Source organism: Nycticebus coucang, chromosome 5 (genome assembly GCF_027406575.1).
Source record: "Nycticebus coucang isolate mNycCou1 chromosome 5, mNycCou1.pri, whole genome shotgun sequence".
Taxonomy (NCBI): Eukaryota; Metazoa; Chordata; class Mammalia; order Primates; family Lorisidae; genus Nycticebus; species Nycticebus coucang.
In genome coordinates this window covers 59,059,158-59,082,922 of record NC_069784.1, presented here as the reverse complement: position 1 = coordinate 59,082,922, position 23,765 = coordinate 59,059,158, and the positions used below count along the sequence as shown (strand labels likewise).

The following is a 23,765-nucleotide window of genomic DNA, read 5'->3' as shown; positions in this document are numbered from 1 at the left end:
TCTCAGGTTTATTGAGCTACGATGATGCCACAGCAGTCTACCTAGGGCAACACAGTGAGACTCTGCCTCTAAAAAATAAATAAATAAAATAAACCTCAAAAACAATTAAAGAAACAAAAAAGAAAGAGAGAAGTGATGGTCAGGTACCTGACCCTGGGCTACAGGAAATCAAAGGTGGAGGGCCCATGACAACTCTGAGGCCCTGGGTTGTAGCTGACCTAGAGCAATCCTGTCCCAAAATGCTAAGCTCCCTGCTAACGAAAAGGAGCAGAACAGCAGAGAGTCTACAGTGAGCTGTGTCATCTTCTCTGCCAGAGAAATCCAGATGCCTAAAGACATCCAAGTCTGGCTTGGTGCTCAGTGGTTAGGGCACTGGCCACATGCACCAGGGCTGTGTGGGTTCAAATCCAGCCTGGGCCTGCTAAACAAGGACAACAACAAAAAATAATTGGGCATTGTGGCGGGCACCTGTAGTCCCAGCTGCTTGTATCACTTAAGCCCAAGAATTTGGAATTGCTGTGAGCTGTGACACCACAGCATTCTACCAAGGGTGACATAGTGAGACTCTGTCTCAAAATAAATAAATAAAAATAAAAACAGCTGGGTGGACTTTGTGGTGGGCACCTGTAGTCCCATCACTCTGAGAGGCCAAGGCAGGTGAATTGGCTGAACTCACAGGTTCTAGACCACCCTCAGCCAAAGCAAAACCTTGTCTCTAAAAAAAGAAAAAATAGCTGGGCATTGTGGTGGGCACCTGTAGTCCCAGCTACTTGGGAGGCTGAAGCAACAGAATGTCTTTAAGCCCAGGAGTTGGAGGTTGCTGTGAGCTGTGACACCATGGCACTCTACCAAGGGCGACATAGTGAGACTCTGTCTTAAAAAAAAAAAAAGAAAAAGACATGCAAAGTCAAGGGTAAACACCAAATAAATGCCAGTGAGCCTGCCAGTGTCCCACCTGATGTGGGGACCAGGACGCCCCAGGCGAGCAAAGACCGCAGGCTGGCCCAAGGCCTACACTTCACTCACAGTGCCAGAAGACATGGTGGGGTCCAAGAAGAAACACGATTTACCTCTACCCACAACACAAACACTCGTGCACACCCACAAAAACAGACCTGTGCCCTGACCTAGCAGATTGCCGCCCTGCCACACAGCATGGCCCGGGACAGGCCGACCTAGACCCTGGGATGAACAAGCAGCTCCCAGCCCGCCACAGCTGGGGCTCTCACTGCGTGGGGAAAACTGCAAAACTGCTAGAGGTGGCCAGGATGCCGCACTCTCACACATGCCACAGAGATATCTGCCAGCTTTGTTTGAAAGGGCACGATAGAACACTGAATCTTTTTTTGCAAATGTAGTAATAATGGCTGTCATTTTAAACATACACAATACTTAGGAGACTGGATTTACTTAGAGGGAAAATATTTTGCCAGGGACAAAGTCAACACAAAGAAACAAACAACAAAAAATAGCAAGAAAGAGAACAGTTAAGTGCAGCTCCACGAATCCTGGCAGCTCTTTCACGCAACAGACTCATTCCTGGGCCCTCACATGCGCCTCCGGTGTGAGGCAAGAGCCTCTTGTCAGTCCCACCCACTGAAATGGACGTGCTGAAATCCTTCAGGCAACTGCTCTACCTGGGACATCTGCAGCAGTCACACAATAGCTCCGTCTGAACTTTAACAAGACAGGCAAAAGTAAATCTTTCCATGGACTAGGCTGAAAACAACAAAAACACAATATTATGTTGTTTCTTTCCCCCAGATGAAATCCACACAAAAGTCCTGTGTGATTGCAAAATTCCCAGAGCAGAAATGGAGTGATGTGAAATGTCAAAGACCCCATTATTGTGTAAAGAAAGTACACCTCAAATATTCAAAAACCACATGAGAGCAACAAAATACTGTCTGGTCTCCCATTGCCACCAGATTCAGGTCCTGCCTGGCCTCTGGAGAGGCCCCAGTCCCAGAAGCTGGTTCACCACGCGCCACCTGCGCCCACCATCCTCACATACAGTCTGGTCCAAGGAGTTTTCTTACTTGTAGTTAAAAGCTGCACCCAGGACTCGTGCTCTCAATCCGGGGGTCTCAGGGGCCCAAGGCGAAGGAGCGGCAGTGGGAGTTGGAGCGGTAGCCTTGGGCGGCGATGGCATAGATGGAGGCCGCAGAGCCAGGAGCACAGGTCAGATTCGAGAGATGAACCGTGGCAGCTCCCCGCCAGTGTGATGGCACTTAAGGGACCAGTCCTCTGGGTCTGACTCAGGCGAAGAACAGCAGCAGGGCTCGTGGGCTTACCACCAGCCTGCGCATTCTTGGTCTCTAGGTTCCTGGGGGTTCAGCTCTGTGTCCCCAGCACGCTCCCAGAACCCGCCAGCTGTGGCAGCTGCCCTGAGCCAGCAGCAGAACTTGCAGGAGCAGTTGCAGCTGCGGGAGGAGCAGAAGCAATAGAACGAGCTGATGAAGGCCTTCCAGATATTCAAGGAGAAATATGCCCTATGACTGGCCAAGAAGGAGGCCAACAAGTGCAAGAAACGGGAGAAGATGGGTTGGGGCGAGGAGTACACGGGCTGCATCAACACAGACAACCCCTTTGGGGACAACAATCTACTGGGCACTCTTATCTGGAACAAGGCCCTGGAGAAGAAGGGGATTAGCCACCTGGAAGAAAAGGAACTTAAGGAACACAACAAGAGAATCTAAGAGGACAATCATCTGGAGCAGGAGTGGGAGCTGTTGCAGCCAGAGAAGAAGGCAGAGCACTTCAAGACATGGGAAGAGCAAGAGGACAACTTCCACCTCCAGCAGGCCAACCTGCGCTCCAAGATCTGCATCTGGGATGGGTGGGCTAAGCCCATTGACCTGTTGGCCAAGTACATCAGTTCCGAGGATGACAACCTGGTCTGGAGATGCATGAGCCCTACACCTTTCTCAATGGCCTCACTATGGCCAACACGGAGGACATCCAAGTGTACATGGAGCTGGAGCAGGACAAGAATGCTGATTTCTGGTGGGACATGACTATCATCACCGAGGACAAGATCTCCAAGCTCTGCAAGCTGGCGGCCTCCAGCAAGGGGCCAGGTGCCATGAGGGGGTCAATGCCTCAGTCAGCTCACACGTGCAATTGGTCTTCAAGGGGAAGACATATAGCCAGCTGCAGGTCATCTTCCAGGTGAGGTCAAGACCTGGTCACGGGCTATTGAGAAAGCCTGCTACAGCAGCTGCATGCCCACATGTCCGGGGCCAGGCTCCACCAGCACCATCAGGATGTGCTGCGGCAGAAGCTGTATAAGCTTAAGCAGGAGCAGGACATGGAGAGCCAAACTCTGTTCCCCATCTTGAAGCAGGAGCTGCAGACCCTAGCCCCAGTCTGGGGCCTGAAGAGGTGGCCCCCACCTCACAGGGGCCTTGGAGGGCAGCCAGTGGAGCCCAAGGCAAATGGGGCAGCAACAGCAGAGGGCAAAGGTGAGGGTGAGGGAGTGCTCATGGAAGAAGCCCTGATCTAGCAGAGCCTGGGCAACTATGACACTGGCAAGTACAGCCCATGGCTAATCAATGCATGCACTGCCCCTGGATACACATGTGCTGGAGCCCAATGAGGACCTGCAGGGCCTGCAACTGTCATGCCAGCAGCTCCATGTCACAGGCAAGAGGACATGCCAGTGAGAGTGCAGAGGACATCTTCTTTCAGTGTGCCAAGGAGGGCATGGGCCAGGATGAGGCACAGTTCAGTGTGGCAATGCCATTGACAGGCAAGGCCTACCTGTGGGCTGACAAATACTGACAATGCAAGCCATGTTTCCTCAACCAAGCACACACAGGCTTTGAAGGGAACAAATATAACTAGATACACTATGATTTTGATAACCCCCCACCCAAGATCACGCAAGGCTACAAGTTCAACATCTTCTACCCTGACCTCACCCATAAGTGCTCTACTCCAGAGTACTTCCTGGAGACCTGCCCAGACAACAAGGACTTCCCTATCCTCCGCTTCCACGCCAGGCTGCCCAATGAGGACCTTGCCTTCAAGATTGTCAACAGTGAGTGGGAGTACTCTCACTGGCACAGCTTCGGCTGCCAGTTTGCCAAAGGCATCTTCTACCTCTGATTCCACTTCAAGGGCTACCATTACTGGTGATAACAGTGGCTGGAGGACAATGGCACCTCCAGGGGCAATGGACAGGTGTCCTTGGGGATGTAAGTAAAGGGGGCTTAGTGAAAGTTGGCAGTCACTCCAGAGCCACCATTTGGGCTACAGAATTGTGCCTGGCCATGTTGAGAAGCCAAATCCTACCCCAGGCTGGACCTTCCCCTCACCTGGCCTCAGTTTCACCTTTTTCAAAATGAGGATCACTGCACAACCTGCCTGAGAGTTGAGGGGATGCTGGGACAGTCTGGCCCAAGGACTTCACATGTCAGAGGGGCTGCTGTTGGCATCTTCAGAGCATGCACAAGACCAGCAGCTGCCACTGGCTTCTGTCTGGGTGGACACCTGGGCCCCAAGACCTGCTGTGCCACTCAGAGTATAGAAAGCCAGACCTGAGCCCCTTAGGCTGCATCTGGGCCCTACATGTGCCTGCCCCAAGTCCCACCCCTGACACCTCACGAAGCACTGATTGGTCCTCAGGGCCCTTGGACAGTCAGTGACTACCAGTCCAGCAGTACCAGAGCCCACCCCCTCAGGCCATTCCTGCTCATGAATCAGCAGCAGCAGGAACTGGACCCTTCCACCTACACAGTGGTTCTCAACTATCCTAATGCCATGCCCCTTTAATATAGTTCCTGTGGGTAATGACCCACAGGTTGAGAACTGCTGCTCCTGCACATTCCAGAAGACACCATCTGGGGATGTCCAAGCTCTGCAGTGATTGGGCCCCCCACAATTCACCCAGTAGGTGTTAAGCACTGAGAGGAAATGATGCCAATCAAAGGCCAAGTTTTGTCTCTAATCAGCATCTTTTTGCCTAGGAGTATTATGACAGTGTAAAAGCCAAACATTTTTTTATTCTAAAATAAAGCATTTATTAAAAATTTAAATTTAAATTTAAAAAAGCTGCACCCAAAGGCAGTGGCATGGTGAGTGCTTGGCAGCAGAGCCATCATGTTAGAACCAGTTTTGTTGTGTGTGTTTTGTTCAAGTGTGACTTCTGTCTTTAAATTAAGGAGCTTTAAGGCCAGCTGGTTTTTGTGTTTTCAGTGCTGAGAGGTGAAGTCCAACCGCAGGGCCCTCTACCCACCGAAGGATACAGTCTGAGCATTGGTGAGAGGCAATGTCTCCTTTTGGCACCACAAAGTTGATATTTTTTCAAGTAAGAAAGCTCTCCCAGACTCTAGTTTTAGACACCTTTCTCCCTTGCAGCTGCCAGTGGAGTGTCCATGCTCAGGGCAATGACGATACTCTCGTTGTCCTCGGTTTTGAGCGGCTTCTGCTCTGGCTGCTCTAGCTGGTCACCACTCTGGAGCTTAGTGGGCAGGGAGGCTGATGCCGAGGACGTGTGGGTTGCCAGCATGTGCAGAGGGCTCGCTGCCATACTGTGCACCTGGCCGTGGACTGCAGAGGAGATTGGTACCATATGAGTCTCATTTAGTATTACAGCCTTTATTGATAGCTAGTACTGACCTAGAGGTACCTGTTGTACTATGGAGACTGTCTGAACAGGGATGGTCTGTGAGGGCTGACTGATAGCACCACCGGCAGCGCCTAATGTGGCTAATCTGGGACTAGGTTCTACTTTCACTTTCACTTCCCGTGAGATCCGTTCTCCTGTGGCTCCACCTGGCGGAGAGGGGGCTCCAGCACAGCCGCCTGAGTGACCATGGCTTGTCCTGCAGCAGTGTTTGCTGGGGTCAGTCCAGCCATGCTGGCGACTGACACCGCTGGTATCTGGCAGAGGACGTGACCTGCGTGCACAACGGGCGGCTGGGAGGTCAGAGTGGTCACTGGGGCTGCAACCGTGTAAGTGACAGAACGGGCTTAACCGCCTGTGGCAGCTGTCGCTGAACAGCATGAAGACTGGCTGGCTGGGCAGAGCTGACCCTGGTGCACTCTGCCCAAACCGAGCGTCCTGGATGACAGAGAGTCTGGGCTCCAGGGTGCCCGCCAACCTCCCCCGAACAGGCTCTGAGTCAGGGGTCCGGCCGCTGGAGTGAGCAGACAGCGCCCGAGCGTGACTGGGAGAGGCTGGGCGCCTAGAAGACAGCGGTCCCAGAGGGGTTCTAAAGCAAGGCACGCCCTAGGCCGCCTTTTCCTAAATCTGCTCTATTAATTTACTTTCAGAGGCAGAATCTATCCTCCAGAATCAGCCTTTGTCTGGTTCTTCCTGGGAACGCAGTATTTTGATGAAATAACGAGTCAGAGAGACTGTGGCGAATGGAATTCTGCTAGCCCTTGTCGGCAGGCCCGTAGTAGGGGTCATTTTTCATCATGTGTGTGTAAATTCCATTTAGGGTGAGTTGTTTATCAGGAGCCATCGCAATTGCTTGTACTATTAATTGTGCATAGGAATAAGGTGGCTTTGAACCATCCTTTGGGCTGCCTCCACCGGAAGCCTCCTTTCCATTTTCTGGCCGCAAGTTTTTGGCCATTAAATTGAGGTCAGATGGCCCATTTTGTAACCTGAAGATCCCGGTCTCCAGGGGCTGGATGGTGCTGACCAGGTGGGCCATGGAGTCTGGCCAGGGCCGAGAAGTGAATCTGCACCGCCTTCACTGAGGGACTCCAGCACTTCCTGCTTCTCCCTCTTCTCGCTGGAGAAGACGGTGAATGTGATCTTGATGTCTGTGCTGGGAAACCTGAACGCGCACCCGCACGGCAGCTGCAGCGGCGGCGCCCAGCGCCTCGGGAACGCGCCGTCCACGAACACGCGGTTCTCGAAGAGGCAACACAGACACAAGTCACCGCCCGAGTTGAGCATGGACTGCGCGGCTGGCGGCTTCGGGGGCGCGGAAATCTCGAGGTGGAGTTGAAGCTCGAGTAACCCATGCTCAAGTCCACCGAACCCTGCGGCCAATTGTGCCCGATAGTCACCGAACGCTTCTTCATCAGATACTCGAATGCGGCCCTCGGCCGCAGGGCTGGGACCCGCCACACCCGGCCCCGCGCCCGAGAGCGCAGCCGCGGCCGCTTTCACCCGCCTGTGAAAGGGCCTGGCGGCCGCTCAGTGCAAACCAAACCCAGCCGAGACAGCGAGCGAGGGGCTAGAGGACCCTCGTGTTTGTGTATTTAATGTGTGGCTCAAGACAACTCTTCCTTTCAATGTGGTGCACATAAGCCAATTTTTCCAAGTAGGCTCTGTAACCAGCAAGATAAAGGATTTGTGAGAAATTAAGGGAAGATGGTGGAGTCCTAGGAAGAACAGCCTGGAGCTATTCTAGTCTCTCCTTTTGATTTTCAAAGCCTCTCCACCACTTCTTTCCTGTACCCTTCTTCCCCAGGCCAGACTTTGCTCTAGACCTTTTTCTGAAGGATTGAGTGTAGCGATGCTGCTACAGGAGGGCACCCACTCCTCCTGGACAGAGCAAGCCCTAAGCTTTAGCTTTCCCAGACAACAGTGTATGCTGCCCTCACTTCTTTTCAGTTTATTTGCCTGGACTCATCTAATTCCTACTTAAAACTCCATAAAGCCATTTTTTTTTTTTAATGGTGTCAGCTCCGCTTTAATGTCTTCCCATCCCTCTCCCTTTACTGCATGACCTCTATGTTGTAGATACAGGAGATTGTGCGGGGCATTAAGATTTGTGCTAGTTCTTTCCAGTTACCTACCAGTTTATGAAATTCTCAGGGATAAAGGGAAGGAAATCCCCTGAAGGACAAGATCCTACTTGCACATTCAGGCCGAAGAAATTCTTAAAGGGTGAAGATTTCATTTTATCCACTGCCTTCTGAGGCATGCTAGAGGCCCTGCTGGTATGAGACAATATCCTAGATGGAACAAGAACGGGCCGAGGCTGAAGGTAGAGGTTTTCTTTTTATATATACAAGACACATTAATCCATTAAATTTGAGGACACAGTACAAAAAAAAAAAAAAAAGAACACTTCAACTAATTCATCTGACAATGCTGTTCATATGACGCCATTTTTTGTTGTTGTTTTGTTTTCCTAATAATAAAGGAGGAGACTCAGGGCTGTTGGGCTGATATATATTTGGGGGTCCCCCCTCCCCACCTCACCCATATACCACCAGGGTGAACAGGAGGAAGCAAAGGAAGGGCAGGGCCCACAGCAAAGTTTCATAATCTTGAATGCAAGGCGGGGGAGGGGAAAGAGGAGGAGGAAGGAAGGAAGGAAGGGGAGAGAAAATACAAATCCTATAATACATACAACAGGGTGGGAGTGGCATGGGAATGGACAGACATAAAGCTGAGGCATGGGGTGGGTTGCTGGGGTGAGGGCTAGCAGAATCCCCCCACATTCCCTTCTCTCTTTGATGCTGTTTCCATGGTTTCCAGGCTGAGAAGCCCTCTCAGAAGATGGGACCAGAGATGAGGTTCAGGGCCTCAGTTGGCCCCCCAGCTGTAGCTGTTATAGGCAGACTTATTGGTCTGGGGCTTCTGCGGGATGGAGCTGGTCTGGCTACGCTGCCCACTGCCCGTCTGCAGAGGAATGGGAGGATGGAGAGGGGAAAAAAGTAGTTAGTGGGACAAATCTGCAACTTCTGCAGGTGGAGGTGTGCACACTGTCTTCTCTCCCATCCCCCTGATCACTGTTAGTTCTCAACCACAGAAAATAGGGTCTACACTGCAGCTACAGCCCCCCTCTTTTTTTTTTTTTGTAGAGACAGAGTCTCACTGTACCGCCCTTGGTAGAGTGCCGTGGCGTCACGCGGCTCATAGCAACCTCTAACTCTTGGGCTTATGTGTTTCTCTTGCCTCAGCCTTCCGAGTAGCTGGGACTACAGGCACCCGCCACAACGCCCGGCTATTTTTTTGTTGCAGTTTGGCCAGGGCTGGGTTTGAACTCGCCACCCTCGGCATTCTTTTTTTTCTTTTTAGAGACAGTGTCTCACTTTACTGCCCGCGATATTGAGTGCTGTGGTGTCACAAATCACAGCAACCTCCAACTCCTGGGCTTAAGCGATTCTCTTGCCTCAGCCTCCAGAGTATCTAGGACTACAGGCACCTGCCACAACGTCCAGCTGTATTTTTTGTTTTTGTTGTTGCAGTTTGGCTGGGGCCAGGCTCAAACCCGCCACCCTCGGTATATGGGGCCGGCGCCCTACTCACTGAGCCACAGGCGCCACCCTAAAGCCCCTCTCTTAAGAAGGCCTTTTTGACCTTCAAATAAGGAAAAGATGAAAAGAAGGCAAGATACCTTTGGAGATAAAAATAGTTCCACTTCTTTGCTTTTTTTCTTTTCTTTTTTTTTTTTTTTTGAGACAAGAGTCTCGCTTTATTTATTGCCCTTGGTGGAGTGCCATAGCGTCACAGCTCACAGCAACCTCTAACTCCTGGGTTTAGGCGATTCTCTTGCCTCAGCCTCCCAAGCAGTTGGGACTACAGGCGCCCACCGCAACGCCCAGCTATTTTCTTGTTGCAGTTTAGCCGGGGCCAGGTTTGAACCCGCCACCCTCGGTATATGTGGCTGGTGCCCTACCCCCTGAGCCACAATTGCTGCCTAGTTCCACTTATTTTCAATTCTACCTTCTCCTATTAGCCCACCACCCTTCCCTGTTCTTGGAAATAAGTGATCACCAGGTAATTTCATTTTCATTGATTTCTCATAAATGCCTCAATTTGGAAAGCTGTCTTTGAGAGCAAGGAAGCCCTTGCTCTAGCTCCCGAGCCAGCCCTATGATGAAGCTCTAAAGAGGCCACGTGCACCAGCCCAGGTGCATATCACATCTGTGAGCCCATTTCAGGCAAGGTAGGACAGTCTGAAGCCATAGGGTCCAGATGCTATCCCAAGAGTCTTTTCCATTCCAGTAACCAAATGTTTTCGAGAGTTGGGGAAGGGAAGAAAGATAAAGAGGGTATTGGGGAGGGAAGGAGAGAGGAAGGGGAGGCCAGAGAGCTTAGCGAGGTATTTGTGTTTGTGTATCCCGACTTGTGACCCTGCAGTCTTTTCTCTTCAAGTTCCTTGAGACTGTGGAGGTGAAATGGAGACTGAAAAGGAGTGGGTTCAAGCATATCATCATTCAGTTTCATTACCTGTTCCTCCTGCTGGCGCTGGCAACAGAGAATCATCTGCAAATATGGTAGCTGAGGCAGAACCAGGATATATGGAAAATAAAGGGACAAACTTTGACAATAGAACTCTACCATTAGAAGGGAAAGCTATAGTGCCAGGGAAGGGAGAAGGCTGGGAGAGGTAAGAGGAGAGGTGTGGCCCAGGTCTAATGGGACTATGACAACTGTGGCATGAGAAGAGGTATTAAGAGAAAGGCCCCAAAGGAATTAGGCAAAAACGGTTACAATCTGGCCCCTTCTCTGAAATGTCCTTTACTGGCCGCTGTTATGTGCGCGTGTGTATGTGCTGTTGCCCACTGCTGGCACTGGGGAGGGACTGGGTGAAGGTGGTGGTGAGAAAGGGTTAAGAAAAGGAAAGGGAAGGCAGTTTGAAGGGAGCGGAAGGGAAAGGAAGGGAAAGGAGAAGGAAAGACTATTACCTGGCCATCTTGCTGCAGATGATGGTGAAGGATCTGGGAGTGCGGCTGTTGATGGGGGGTCAAAATGTGCATAAAGGGGGCAGGTGGGTAGGCAGCAGCAGTGGCTGGATTGATGGGCCCCCCGCTTCCTAGGGCTGAAGGCAAGTTGAAGGAGGCAGCAGGAGTACCAGAATGAAAACCTTGTTTCTCAAAGGACTGCTGTCCAGGAGGGTAGGAGGAGAAAGAGCAAAAAGGATCAGCAAACTAATTCTGAGAGTTTCTGAACCCAAGCTCCCCTACCCTCAGAAAATAGGACGGTGTCATAAAAGGGACAGTACACCTGAAGTCAGACACTCAGGTCTCCGTCCCAGCATTGCTCTTTAATAGCCATGCAATCCTGGGCAAATTAATCTCTCAGCCTGAGTCTTCTCATATGTAAAAGAGGGATATGGGCTTATATTTCTCATAAATGCCTTACATATGAGTCTTCTCATATGTAAAAGAGGCCACTGGCCTCTCTGTTCTAAGGATGAAATAAGAGGATGAATGTGAAAGCACCTTGAAAATGAATGTCATCTACAAACATGATGACATCTGTGACCCAGTCTTGGCATCCCTTCCCCTGGAATTAGGTAGAAATTAGAATTCCTTGGATATTTCAAAAGGAATAAATATACACTAAGACATTTGAAGTACTGAGGGTCTTGGTCATGAAGCACTTTCTGCAAAACCCTAATAACAAGCTTTATAATTATTATTATTTTAAAGAGACAGAGTTGCACTCTGTTGGCTAGTCTGGAGTAGAATGGCCTGATGATAGCTCACTGTAACTTTGAACTGCTGGGCTCAAGCAATCCTCCCACCTCAGCCTCCCAAGTAGCTGGGGCCACAGGTGTGCCACCACACCTGCTATTTTTAAAACTCTGTGTAGCGACAAGATTTCACTGTGTTGTCCAGCCTGGTCTTGAACTCCTGTACTCAAGTGATCCCTGTGTTGCCCTCTCAAAAGTGCTGAGATTAGTGGCATGAGCAACCATGCTTGGCCACAAGGTTTTTTTAATTTTTTTAATTTCAAATTAATAGAAAGGTACATATTTTTAGATTACATTGTTCTCACTCCCAAGATAAAGTTCCAGTTGTAGAAGAACCCCTCACTCAGGGGGCATGATATCCACCCAGGCACTGTGCCCAATAGGTGAGAGCCTGCCAAATGTGCAAGCTTTTAATTATTCATGTTGACAGGGGACAAAAGCAATACCACACAAACCTATGGATAACTCAAATGCTTCACTTAGTTCCTGGGTTGTCTCCTTCTCCATTCCCACTCTTTGTTATAGATTTACTCACAAAGAATGGAATTAACTCATTTCCCACTCATTCTCTTGCAAAGTTATGAAAAGAGAGTAGGTAAAAAGGCCAGGACAGTGGCACAGTAAATCACAGGACATGTTACAACAATCTGCCACACTTTACCTTCCTATTGTATTTCTCTTTTTTCTCAGAGGGCTAAATTTAAACTTCTTGGAGAAACTGAAGTCTAGAGAATTCTAACATTTAGAATAGGAAGGGTGGGGCGGCGCCTGTGGCTCAGTCGGTAAGGCGCCGGCCCCATATACCGAGGGTGGCGGGTTCAAACCCGGCCCGGCCAAACTGCAACCAAAAAATAGCCGGGCGTTGTGGCGGGCGCTTGTGGTCCCAGCTACTCGGGAGACTGAGGCAAGAGAATTGCTTAAGCCCAGGAGTTGGAGGTTGCTGTGAGCTGTGTGATGCCATGGCACTCTACCGAGGGCCATAAAGTGAGACTCTGTCTCTACCAAAAAAAAAAAAGAATAGGCAGGGTGGATTTCCTGAAACCTCTCCTAAGGCTATGTTCTTTTTTTTCTTTTTTGAGATCCGGTCTTGCTATGTCACCCTCGGTAGAGTGCTATGGCATCACAGCTCACATCAACCTCAAACTCTTAGGCTTAAGAGATTCTCTTGCCTCAGCTTCCCAAGTAGCTGGGACTATACGCACCCGCCACAATGCCCAGGTATTTTTTGTTGCAGTTGTCAATTGTTGTTTAGCTGGCCTGGGCTGAGGTCGAACTCGCCACCCTCAGTGTATGTGGCTGGTGCCATAACCACTGTGCTACATGTACCAAGCCAAGGCTATGTTCTTGTCCACAGTAGCCATCCTAACTCTACTTCCTTTATGCACATTATCATTCTCCTTTTCCACTTCTGTTCAGAGCCAGGCACCTACCTGGGTTTTGGAGTACACAGAACCCGAGATATCTGGCACACCTGTGTTACTGGAAGTGACTGACACACCTGGGGGAGGAGGAAACAGACAGGAAGATTAGCTCAGCAAGCTGCCTAGTCTGTTTGTGGGATGAGGTAGTATCTGTAGCCTTTCTAGCTCTACCACTGCAAGGGAAATGTGGCCTGTTTTTCCAGCTTTAAGACACAAAGGCTCCCCAAGGGTTCTTTTGCTCTTTCTAGGAGTATGTTGAGTGTGTGAGAAGAGTAAGGTGAGTTTTTTTTTTTGCGGGGGGATGGAGACAGGACACGGGGATTTAACCAAGCCTTATTACCACATATAAATTTCAACACATTCTGTCCTAAAACCCAACAGAAATGTAATGAACTTTTAATGTCTACTTCAAATCAATCTACCCAAACTCCACTCAGTCCTGCCCCTGAAGAGTTCAGGGTCTGGCTCTTTTTTCTTCCTCAAGAGACATTTTTGGGTTTTACATCCATGCCACCATAACATAAAGTAGAACCAGAGGAGCAGGCCGATTTAGTCCCTGGAACAATTCCATTCTCAAAGCTTCAGCTCACTAGTCTTAGACTTCAGCCCCTCCAGTTTTGAAACTTCTAGGCTATATACTTAGGATATAAGCCTGGCACAAAGATGAATTTCCATTTACACAATTTAAGCCTAAGCATGGTAGGGTGGGAAGGGGATCTCCTACAGCCTGGGTAGAACACAAAAATCAAATGTTACTTCTAGTTTACAACTTCAGCTTCTCCATGAGATAAAAGCATTAACTCATACCCCAACTTCCACACTTCCTGAGAAAAAACTTGTATCGGGCGGCACCTGTGGCTCAGTGAGTAGGACGCCGGCCCCATGTGCCGAGGGTGGTGGGTTCAAACCCAGCCCCGGCCAAACTGCAACAAAAAAAATAGCTGGGCGTTGTGGCGGGCGCCTGTAGTCCCAGCTGCTTGGGAGGCTGAGGCAAGAGAATCGCGTAAGCCCAAGAGTTAGGGGTTGCTGTGAGCCGTGTGATGCCACGGCACTCTACCCAAGGGCGGTACAGTGAGACTCTGTCTCTACAAAAAAAAAAAAAAGCTAAAAAAAGAAAAAATTTGTATCACTCCAATTTTGAGGAAATCAAAGTAGTATAAAGTAATATAACACCTCATTTTAATTTACACTCCTCAAATACACATACTACACTCTAATATGTGTGGTAGAGAAATCTGTCAAGAAGACAGAAAAATCCATAGGATAAATAATCCAGCATCCTTTAAACTTCCAAATTTTAAGCAAAGATTTGAGGAAAAGTAAGTAATTCAAGTAGAACTTAAAGCAGGATTTTTAAAAAAAGATGTATCAATTCCAGAGAAGATAAAGTAAGAGTTCCAGAAAACTCTTTGGATTTCCTATGTACTTGGATCCTTACCCTCAGAGGTACACATTCCTTCTCTACTGTTAGAAGCATTTTCTTAGAAAAGTTTTTTAGAAGCACTGTGCTAAAGTGACCAAATCACAAATAAGGAATCCTCCATTCAACCCATAATTCAACAATAGTCACTCCTCAAACTCTAGAACCCAAATCCTCCCAATGCTCAGGACAAAGGTAGCCTTCAAAAGTTAAGCCCACCTGTCTTCAACAGTCACTTCAAAATGTTTTTGACTGAAGTGGCATCTTAACCTGGAAAACCCTCCCACATTATAAATCCAGATAGTTCCTAAGAGGAGCAAACACCAACTAGGAAGAAAAAGAGAACTACAGAAAACAAGCAAAAGAAAATACTTGTCCAACTTTCAAATATCAACTCTCTGTGCTTTAAAGGCACTGAAGTAAAGGAAGGGAACACCACCAGGAACTTCTTAAAAAGCTAATGGAGTATTCTCTCCCTTCCCTTTTCTAACTCAGGCGTCCATCTGGCTAATTACTGTATAACAGGCATTATTTTTAAGAACAGGGAGTTCAGTTATGGAAAAGATCTAATAAGGAGGTTCATGTGAAAGAACTGAGAGTGAAGGTGGAATAAAGTTGTAAGAAGAACATTTTTAAGACAAAATCAAACAATTTATCTTTACCTTAAATGTAAAAGAAAAAAAAAGACCCAAGGTTACTTGGTCACCCTCTGCAAAGTACGGCTAGGTGGCCCACACTGGATGGGAGAAATGACTAACTAGATTCTCAAGCTGGGAAATAATGAGGAACTTAACTCCAGTGCAACCCTACCTGGTCTCAATCTTTCTAAATATGCTAAAAACTTTAACTTCTAGTCCAGGGACCTTATCTTGGACGTGGGGTTGAAGGGACTGGAAATGCAGGAGAAATAAGAATACTCTGTGGCACAGCCATAACAGCCTTAATGTAAGCGTTAGAGCCCCTAGAAAATAGTGGGTATTGATTTGTCTACCCCTCACCACAGTAATTAGATTTAGTTCTGTTGCTTTCAACATCAACACTCCTTGCCTATCATCCTCTCCCAATAGTGATGATACCCATATAATGTGATGGCAGGGAGGAGAAACAACAGTCTTTCCAGCATGGGAGCTTCTGGGAAACTGATCATATCCCACAGAGAAAAATACTCCAGAGGGCTGAGAACAAATGCAAGGGAGCTTGAACACTTTGGTTTCCGAATAAGAAAGGGTGGTGATCTCACTAACTACAAAACAAAGGGCTGATGATGTATTTGAACTAGGTGGGGATTAGAATTTCCATAGTCCAGATGTCTGACCAAACCGTTCCCACAGACCCTTAGGTACACCCACAAGAGCAAAACCACTTATAATCACAATCTCTAAAAAGCCTCCAAAGGACTAACACAAGGTTCCAGGCTAGCAGTTTCCACAGAACTTCAGTCATCAACTAGCTGATCCCTAAGAACTTTATCAGAACTCAGCCACTTGGCCTCTGGGGACCAGATGTGGGAATTAAGCCTTGGAAGATTATTTCTTTAACAGCTCTGAACACCTCTCTTTGCCTTTCACTGTAACATGACACTCCAAACTTTTTTGTCCTTTCCCCTCTGTTTATATCAGAGGGAACGGGAAGATGTAAATGGGAAAGTGAAGCAATATATAAGACTGGAGAATCTGGGACTTTCTACAAATAGTTTTCTAAACCAACCAATCAATAAGCTGGAAACAGGCTGTTTCCCCTCCCCCTACCTTAATAAAACCATCACACTGAAAAGTTGACAGTTCTTTGGCTATGCTGGGGTTTGATTTAAAAGGCCACCCTCCACCCTTCATCCACAGTACAACATTGGTTCCTAGTGTCCAGAAAGACATGCACGGAAAGAACGCCAGAGTTAGCTAAAGAAATACCACAGTTTATTGAAGACTACAAATATTTTTGTTACAAGTTGAAACTACATGCCTTCCAGAAATCAAAAGCAACAGCAGGTGTGTGCATTGATGCTTCGGAGGTGCCGCACCTCTTGAACTCGCAATGGGTAAGACAGGGTCAGACACATGGGAGAGAGGGAAATGGGGTAAGGGTGGGGGGTCCAAGTTCAAAAGCCCAGAAGATATCCACCAACTCATTTCCCCAAGCCACGCATGCCGTGGCCTCAGCTCAGCAGGCTCTCCTCAGTGGTCTGGTTTCTGAAACAAGACTTCAGTGCAAATTTATACACACACACAAAACACAGCCCCCAGCCTTGGGCCAAATTAGCTCTCAGCCGTCCAGAAATGCTTGTAAGGGGGTGGATATTTTCTTCCTAAAAGGAATCAAATACATAAATGAATTTAGAGATTGAGGAACGATGAGGAATAGAATGACAAGAGCCCTCTGTGGGGTTAGGAACCCAGGGTTCTCAAAAGCCTGTTAAAACAGGTTTCTACAACCTTAAGGGAGGTGGGAAGCTAGGATTTCCATTATCAGACACAGCAATTCTCTTATATTATCAATCGCCTACCTCTTAAATTTCTTGAACCTGTTCTAGCTAAGACTTACACCTAATGTTCCTGGAATGGGGCCACTCCAAGTCAAAAACCTTACAACTCTCCCCACCAAGGGTTAGTGGACCTTGGTCAGTGAAAGGGGTAGTCACAAGGAGTTAAGATATTAGAAATCTCAGTCATGATCCTCAGGATTTCTTTAATTTAAGTCATTACTCCCTCTAAGTCATACAAGCACAGTTCAAAGTTCCACTCGATTGTTGGTTCTTATCCTTACTGCCTTCTATGCTCAGCTCAGACAGGTTCCCCATATTGAAAACTTTGGACATTCGAGCACTTGCTCCATCTGAATCACCATGAAACTGTAACTTAGCTGGACAATCCTCAACCCAACCCCTATCAATCGCAGCAATCTACTCCTCACGTTTACCTACAAGTCCATGAGAAAAAGGAGATGGAATTGTTTTATTCAAAGACAGCTTCTCAGTGCCCATCCTCCACATGAGGAGGAACTGCGCATGTGAAGCATGGAAGCAAGGCACAGGCTAAGTACATTTTAGGTCAGTACCTATCTAAAGGATTCCTGTTTCCCTCACTGACATGCGATGTGCACATGGACTTTGCAAAGAGACCAGCAATATAACTGAAGGATCTAAAAAGGTCCGACTCTCCCAGTCCAATTTTCCCTCTTAAGAGTAGTCATGCCTACTCCTTTCTCTCCACATCTTAGGTCTTCTAGCTAGGGAATAATAAAGGAGCCACATAAGTAGCCCTACACAGAGATTTAAGCCAAACCCATCACAGTCTGCTAGCAAGAAAAACCCACGTAGTCCTTCTAGTCAGTGAGTTAGTGCCATACTTAACAATGCCTGCCTCCACTGACACTTCAGCAAAATCTTGGGGCTCCCTGCCCTACTTCCCACCTCAGCTTTCGTCTAGCCAACATATTCTGATAGCCAACACATGCTTGGGCCTTCCCATCATGAGTAACGGACACATGTCCTAGTACCAAGCTCCTCTGTTGGTGCTGCTCCCACAGACACCCTAAACAGCCCAGCATTAACAACCATACCTCGAGCAGCAGCACACCCCAGCCAACCCCACTTTCTCAACACCACGTCTTTCTCCCTGAAATACATCCAGTAACACCCCACAGATACCAGAGCCAGGGCCAAGGTGAGCTTACCAGTGTTGTACCCATGGGACCCGTATCCACTCGGCTGTTGGAAAGGGGTGGCCGATGCATTCACGCTGACATTCACACCATGCTGCTTGGAAGAGGTAGGAGCCACCTGAAGAGCAAAAAGGCCAGAACTACAGTGAAATGGCAGCAGAATACCATCCGTGCCACTTGTCCCTCCAGGGACCAGACATTCAGACGGTTATTTCTTCTGATGTAGGCTGGCCATAGTTTGCTTAGTGAAATGGGCTTATAGTACTTCTGCAGTCTATCACTGAAATCAAGAAATGGCAGCCTAAAGGAAGGGAAGGGACAGTGATGCAGGAAAGCACAGTCTGAGTGAAGGAAAGCTATATGGTATCACATTCCCCCATGGCTAATTGTAAGAACAGGCAATCTCTACCCTAATTCTACCGATTCCAGCCCCACTTCCCATTCTAGGCCAGACACAGGCTGGAGATGGCAATCCTTTCTCACCCATCACTAAGGAATTGTGTAGCCCTGAAAGCAGCTAAGATAGTGCCCAGGGATAGGATCCTTTACTACACAGAGACACCAAAGCCAGGTACTCACAGGGAACACAGCAGGCCCATACTGGAAGGTGCTGGGGAGGCCCGGGACCCCTGTGTAGTATGGCAGGCTGGTGTAACTGTAGCCAGGAGGCAGCGCCGGGTTCAGGAATGTCTGCTGCGTGGTGTGGTGAGTCTGTGTCTGGTTCTGTTGGGGTTGGGCCAAGGTTGTAGCTGGGGCTGGGGAGGAGGCATCCCCACGGCCAAATTTTGTGAGGTCACCTGTGACAGGAGAGGCTAAATGTACCTGCCTCTTTCACCCCAACATCAATGCAGAATATTACCTCTCTGGTTTCACATAATTTCATGAGATCCCATTCAGAGACTGTTAAAGATCAATTTCCTGAATTACATTTCTTTGCAGCTCTATTTAGCACTGCTCAGCATACACTTAGCACAATGCTAGTCAAAGACTAATGCTGAGTAACTGCAATGCTATGGCAGAGACAGGCTCCCAGAGTAAGGCTCCTGCACAATTTCTCTGCCCACCTGTGTTCTGTCTTCCCCCTTTTTCCCTCCCCTCTCCTCCTCCTATGCCAGACTTAAAGAACAAGGACTGATCAGGGAAAATAATATGTCAATGAGGTGATAATTCAGGCAAAAAAAGAAGACCCAAGGCCCAGCTAGTCGATGAGACTGCCACTGTGAGGAGCACAGGAGGTCAAGCACTGTACTTTGCAAAAGGCTGGGGAACAGCTTGAAAGCAAGTCACAATGTCATCTAGAAATAACAGGGAAACAACAGAAAGTGGGATGAAAAGGAAAAAGCTGCCGCATGCCCACCTTTAGCAGCATTCTGAATCTACCAACCCTGACTCATCACATCCATTCTATACTTCCGAGTATAGAAGTGGGATCCACCCTAACACTAATCAGAATTCTGCCACCAATCTCAACACAATCTCCCTGTATTCAGCTCCACCTCAGTCCTACCAGAATAAGGGTTGCTGGCCAGGCTACCATCCCTCCCCGTCAGCGGAGTGGTGGGTGTGGGAAATGGGATGCTGTAGTAATCCTAGAAGAGAGGAATAAAAGAACAGATTCAATGCCACTCATTCCACAACACAAGAATTCTTTCTACAGGGTGAGAAGCAGAAGAATGTTAAGAGTACTGCAATTCACCCAGCCACTGATTAAAGCTGCCTACAGACGTCGAGAACTCCAAATCACTCTGGCACACACTGTGCCCCCTGCCTAGGCGTAAGTAGTAGGCAAGGTCTATGGGTATGCCTACTTGAGAACTTATGAAGGTCAATAAGGACCAACAATTTTCCAACTCCCTAGGTATGGTTCCTTCAATCTGTTTATTCTGCTTATTCCACTGAGAAAACAGATCTCTCTTTCTGTAAGTTAAAGTGCCTGGGAGATACAGAAAGTATCTAGAAAGCTCCAGAGTACTCTAAATTAGACTACAGATTAGGTTAAAATGTGTTTACTTCAAAGATGCCACAACTCTGATATAGAAAGTTACCTTCTATTTGAACCACTCCTCCACATCCCTATATGCCAAATCTATCTCAATCAAAGTGTGTGTGTGTGAGCACGCATGCACGCACGCGCATGTGTGTGTGTGTGGGGGGGGGGAACAGCACAAGAACTATAAGAACTATACCAGTGACTTATCAATGGAACAGGTGAGATAATCCTCCCAACATTAATTTTAAAATCATTTCCTTTTCCAAAGCTATATCCCCCAAACTCACCAATGGAAATCTTGTCTGAAGCATCTGCAAGTCATCATAACCATATACTTGTGGCTGAAAAATAGAGATAGGTAACAATAATGGGAACTGTTCATGTTAACAAACCAATGAGCTAACAGCTAAGCTAATTCCAAAAGAACACACATCCTCATTCTTGGTTAGAGCAGGTCATGGATTGTTTCCTTCAGTTTTCTTAAAAGGTAAAAAAGCGAAGTACAAAGAGATGATGTGACTCACGGAAGGGCTTGAAGCCTGCCTTGAAGCTATGTACAACTGACTCAACCACAACAGCTTCTCAGCAGCGGAGAGTGGACACCAGTTACTCACAAGCAGGCTACTCTACTAGCTACTCTGTCAGCTACAGCCTTAAAATCTAGAATAAAACTTACCTCCCCCAGAAAGGGTTCATATTTTATTCTCGTTTTCTTTTTTTTTTTTTTTTTATTGTTGGGGATTCATTGAGGGTACAATAAGCCAGGTTACACTGATTGCAACTGTTAGGTAAAGTCCCTCTTGCAATCATGTCTTGCCCCCATAAAGTTTATTCTCGTTTTCATCAATTTCTGGTTACTAAAGTAGTGCTGTAATTATTTTCAAAAAAATATCCAAAATGGGTAGCACCTATAGCTAAAGCAGCTAAGGCGCTAGCCACATACCAGAGCTGGTGGGTTTGAATCCAGCCCAGGCCTGCCAAACAATGGCAACTACAACCAAAAATAGCCTGGCGTGGTGGGCACCTATAGTCCCAGCTACTTGGGAGGCTGAGGCAAAAGAATCGCTTAAGCCTAGGAGTTGGAGGTTGCTGTGAGCTGTGACGCCACGGCACTCTACCCAGGGCAATAGCTTGAGGCTCTGTCTCAAAAAAAAAAAAAATCCAATAGTCTTATTTGGACACTTCATGTATGTGATCTTTATCTAGGGTTCCTCTAGGAGGATGGACACACAGTTTAGGTTTTGGTTTTTTTTTTTTTTTTTTTTGAGGGGGGTGTGGGGGAGTTGCCTTTTTTTTTTTTGTAGAGACAGAGTCTCACTGTACCGCCCTTGGTAGAGTGCCGTGGCGTCACACGGCTCACAGCAACCTCTAACTCTTGGGCTTACACGATTCTCTTGCCTCAGCCTCCCGAGCAGCTGGGACTACAGGCGCCCGCCACAACGCCCGGCTATTTTTTTGTTGTGGTTTGGCCGGGGCCGGGTTTGAACCCGCCACCCTTGGCATATGGGGCCGGCGCCCTACTCACTGAGCCACAGGCGCCGCCCTTTTTTTTTTTTTTTTTTAAAAGGAGTTGCTCTGTTGCCCAGGCTGGAGCCTTGAACTCCTGAACTCAACCACCTCAGCCTGCCAGGTAGCTAGGTGCATGCCACATTTTAAAACATTTTTCTTGGGAAGGGTGGGGTAGAAATGGGTCTCACTATGTTACCCAGACAGTCTCAAACTCCTGGGCTCAAGTAATCCTCCTGTTTCAGCCTCCCAAAGAGCTGAGATAATCTGCCTAAGAACAAGTATCTTTTTAAAATTTTTTCATAAATACCTTTCCTTTTACAAGGTACCGAATAAGAGACAGAAGATAACCCATGGCAAAAAGCTACCACTGTCGGCCACTTATTCTCAGACAATCCCAGAATGAGTCAGAAAACTGCTTGGAGCAGGTCAGACCGCCAGAATTAGGCAATCGATTCAACTAGAGAAAATAATTCTCTAGGAAACTGAAAGAGATTCTCAGCGATATGCAGCCCTTTGGCTTAGAAGCCCACCTATACTCAGGTTCTGCAGGGCAAATGGTAGGCTTGGGTATGTGTGAGTTTTGATACAAGCAGGGGTCCTGGACCCAGCCCCGTGTAGACTGCGGAACACCTGTATCATCTTCCACCTGAAGCAAAGCTATAAAAACAGCAGCTCCATAATCCTCACCTTTCGGAGAAGACTCTTCAGCCTCACTTACCGGATAGGCATGTAACAGCCCTGGAGCCATAATGTATGGATTAGGCAACAATGGCGGGACCCCAGGAGGGAGGTTGGGAGGAGCTTTTCCTGAAAGAGAAATTACATTCTTATCCTGTCACACAATTACTTATCTCCTCCATCTCAAAGGAATGCCATCCCCTTACACAAATCTACCTGAAGTTGTAGCAACTGAGCTTCGAGTTGAGGCTGTGACAGTGGAGTTGCTGCCTAGGCTGAGACCCAAGCTACTGCCACTATTAAGACTGGAGGAGACACTGACCACTGGGGGAGGTGCAGAGACTGTGCTGGATGTGGTGGAGAAAGTGCTGGAGGAAGAATGGAGATTCGCCTCACTTTCCATACTTGTGTGCTTCAAAAAGGGGGAGCAGTAGGAGAGAAAAGAAAACAGAGATTACTATCACAGGACAGACAGAGCAATCCTTTCTGCTGAATTAATGAATTAATATTTATTGACAGAGCCTAACTAGGTTACCCAGGCTAGAACAGTGTAACATCAGCCTAGCTCACAACAACCTGAAATTCCTGAGTTCAAGTGATCCTCCTGTCTCAGCCTCCCATAGCTGAGACAGGCACCTGCCACAACACCCAGCTGATTATATTATCATGTCAACTTCCCAATTAAAAAGTCCAAAGCAGGGTACCAGGGTGCCCTCTGCCAAAGTAGTAAGAGTCTCTAGCTACACATTCCTCAAGATGCATCTGCCCATCATCATCCTATTCAGAAATACAGGAACGTGGCTGGGCGTGGTGGATCACACCTGTAATCCCAGCACTCTAGGAGGCCAAGGCAGGTGGATTGCCTGAGCTTACAGCCTGAGCCAGAGCAAGACCTCACCTCTTAAAATAGCCAGGCGCTCTGGCGGTCCTGTAGTCCCAGCTATTAGGGAGGCTAAGGCAAGAGAACTACTTGAGCCCAAGAGTTGGAGGTTGCTGTGAACTAAGACACCACAGCACTCTACCAAGGGCAACAAAGGCTGTCTTAAAAAAAAAAAAAAAAAGAAAGAAAGAAAAGAAAGGAACGTGGAAGAGAACAAACTCCTCAGAGACAAATAGCTGGTAAGGGCAGAGGTAAGGTAAGATATGAACAATGTTCCACAGCCTTCTCCCCCACACTTTCTTCACTAATCCAGCCCAAGATACTTGTTTGCAGGCTAGGGAAAAAGCACAAGTTCTGACTTTAAACCTGAAATCGTGTATTTGAGGAAAGAAAGACACCTACACCTATGAAAGCCTTAGCTCACATCTTTCCCTAGGCTTCTGGCAAACCTGACCAAAAGGGGCCTTGATTTATAATTTCAGCTTAATTCCATAAATCACAACAGTGTAATTCTTTGACCAAAAGCTTTCACCTGTCCTCTACTTTCACAAAAATAGCCAGCCCCTCACTAATTATTTTCAGGACCCATGTTCAGCATACCCCAGATAAAGGAAGGAGAATAGCTCTACCAGTGAAAAAGGTATGATTTTACAGAATTTACCACAGCATCAAAGCCTACCTATCTTGGGGGAGGGAAGGGGTTAGAAAGTTACTTCTAAGGTTTTAGGACTGTTCTCCAGAGCTCTGTAGTATCTGTGGATTCTTCTGCATCTCTTGGTTTCCCAACATTCCTTAATACCATTCCTGATAT

General features: G+C 47.7%; 1 protein-coding gene, 1 non-coding gene and 2 pseudogenes across 20 annotated transcripts in view; 1 reads left to right on the top strand and 3 right to left on the bottom strand.

Annotated features, from left to right (window-relative positions):
* The first annotated feature begins 2,231 nt into the window (after positions 1-2,231).
* LOC128585502 (splicing factor Cactin-like) lies at positions 2,232-4,140 on the top strand (annotated as a pseudogene).
* Positions 4,141-5,328: 1,188 nt separating this feature from the next.
* Positions 5,329-7,892, bottom strand: LOC128585501 (forkhead box protein K2-like; annotated as a pseudogene).
* The window catches only part of UBAP2L (ubiquitin associated protein 2 like), a 51,627-nt gene continuing 35,702 nt past the window's right edge, over positions 7,841-23,765 (bottom strand). For 5 of the 19 annotated variants that reach the window (XM_053592464.1, XM_053592461.1, XM_053592462.1 and 2 more), the window contains 7 exons: positions 22,291-22,486; positions 22,115-22,203; positions 20,175-20,228; positions 19,405-19,486; positions 18,477-18,694; positions 17,910-18,015; positions 16,132-16,542 (listed from right to left, as the gene is read on the bottom strand). In XM_053592464.1, coding sequence (XP_053448439.1) covers positions 16,493-16,542; positions 17,910-18,015; positions 18,477-18,694; positions 19,405-19,486; positions 20,175-20,228; positions 22,115-22,203; positions 22,291-22,486 — 795 coding nt within the window. In that variant the 3' untranslated portion in view covers positions 16,132-16,492. Of the gene's footprint in view, positions 8,597-10,150; positions 10,202-10,608; positions 10,807-12,829; positions 12,898-16,131; positions 16,543-17,909; positions 18,016-18,476; positions 18,695-19,404; positions 19,487-20,174; positions 20,229-22,114; positions 22,204-22,290; positions 22,487-23,765 lie in introns of those variants that run through there. The other 14 variants (XM_053592455.1, XM_053592451.1, XM_053592453.1 and 11 more) reach the window with 5 other exon arrangements.
* On the bottom strand, positions 19,569-19,703 carry LOC128587039 (small nucleolar RNA SNORA58). Its single transcript, XR_008380470.1, has one exon. It is a non-coding gene; the product is annotated as a small nucleolar RNA SNORA58 (small nucleolar RNA).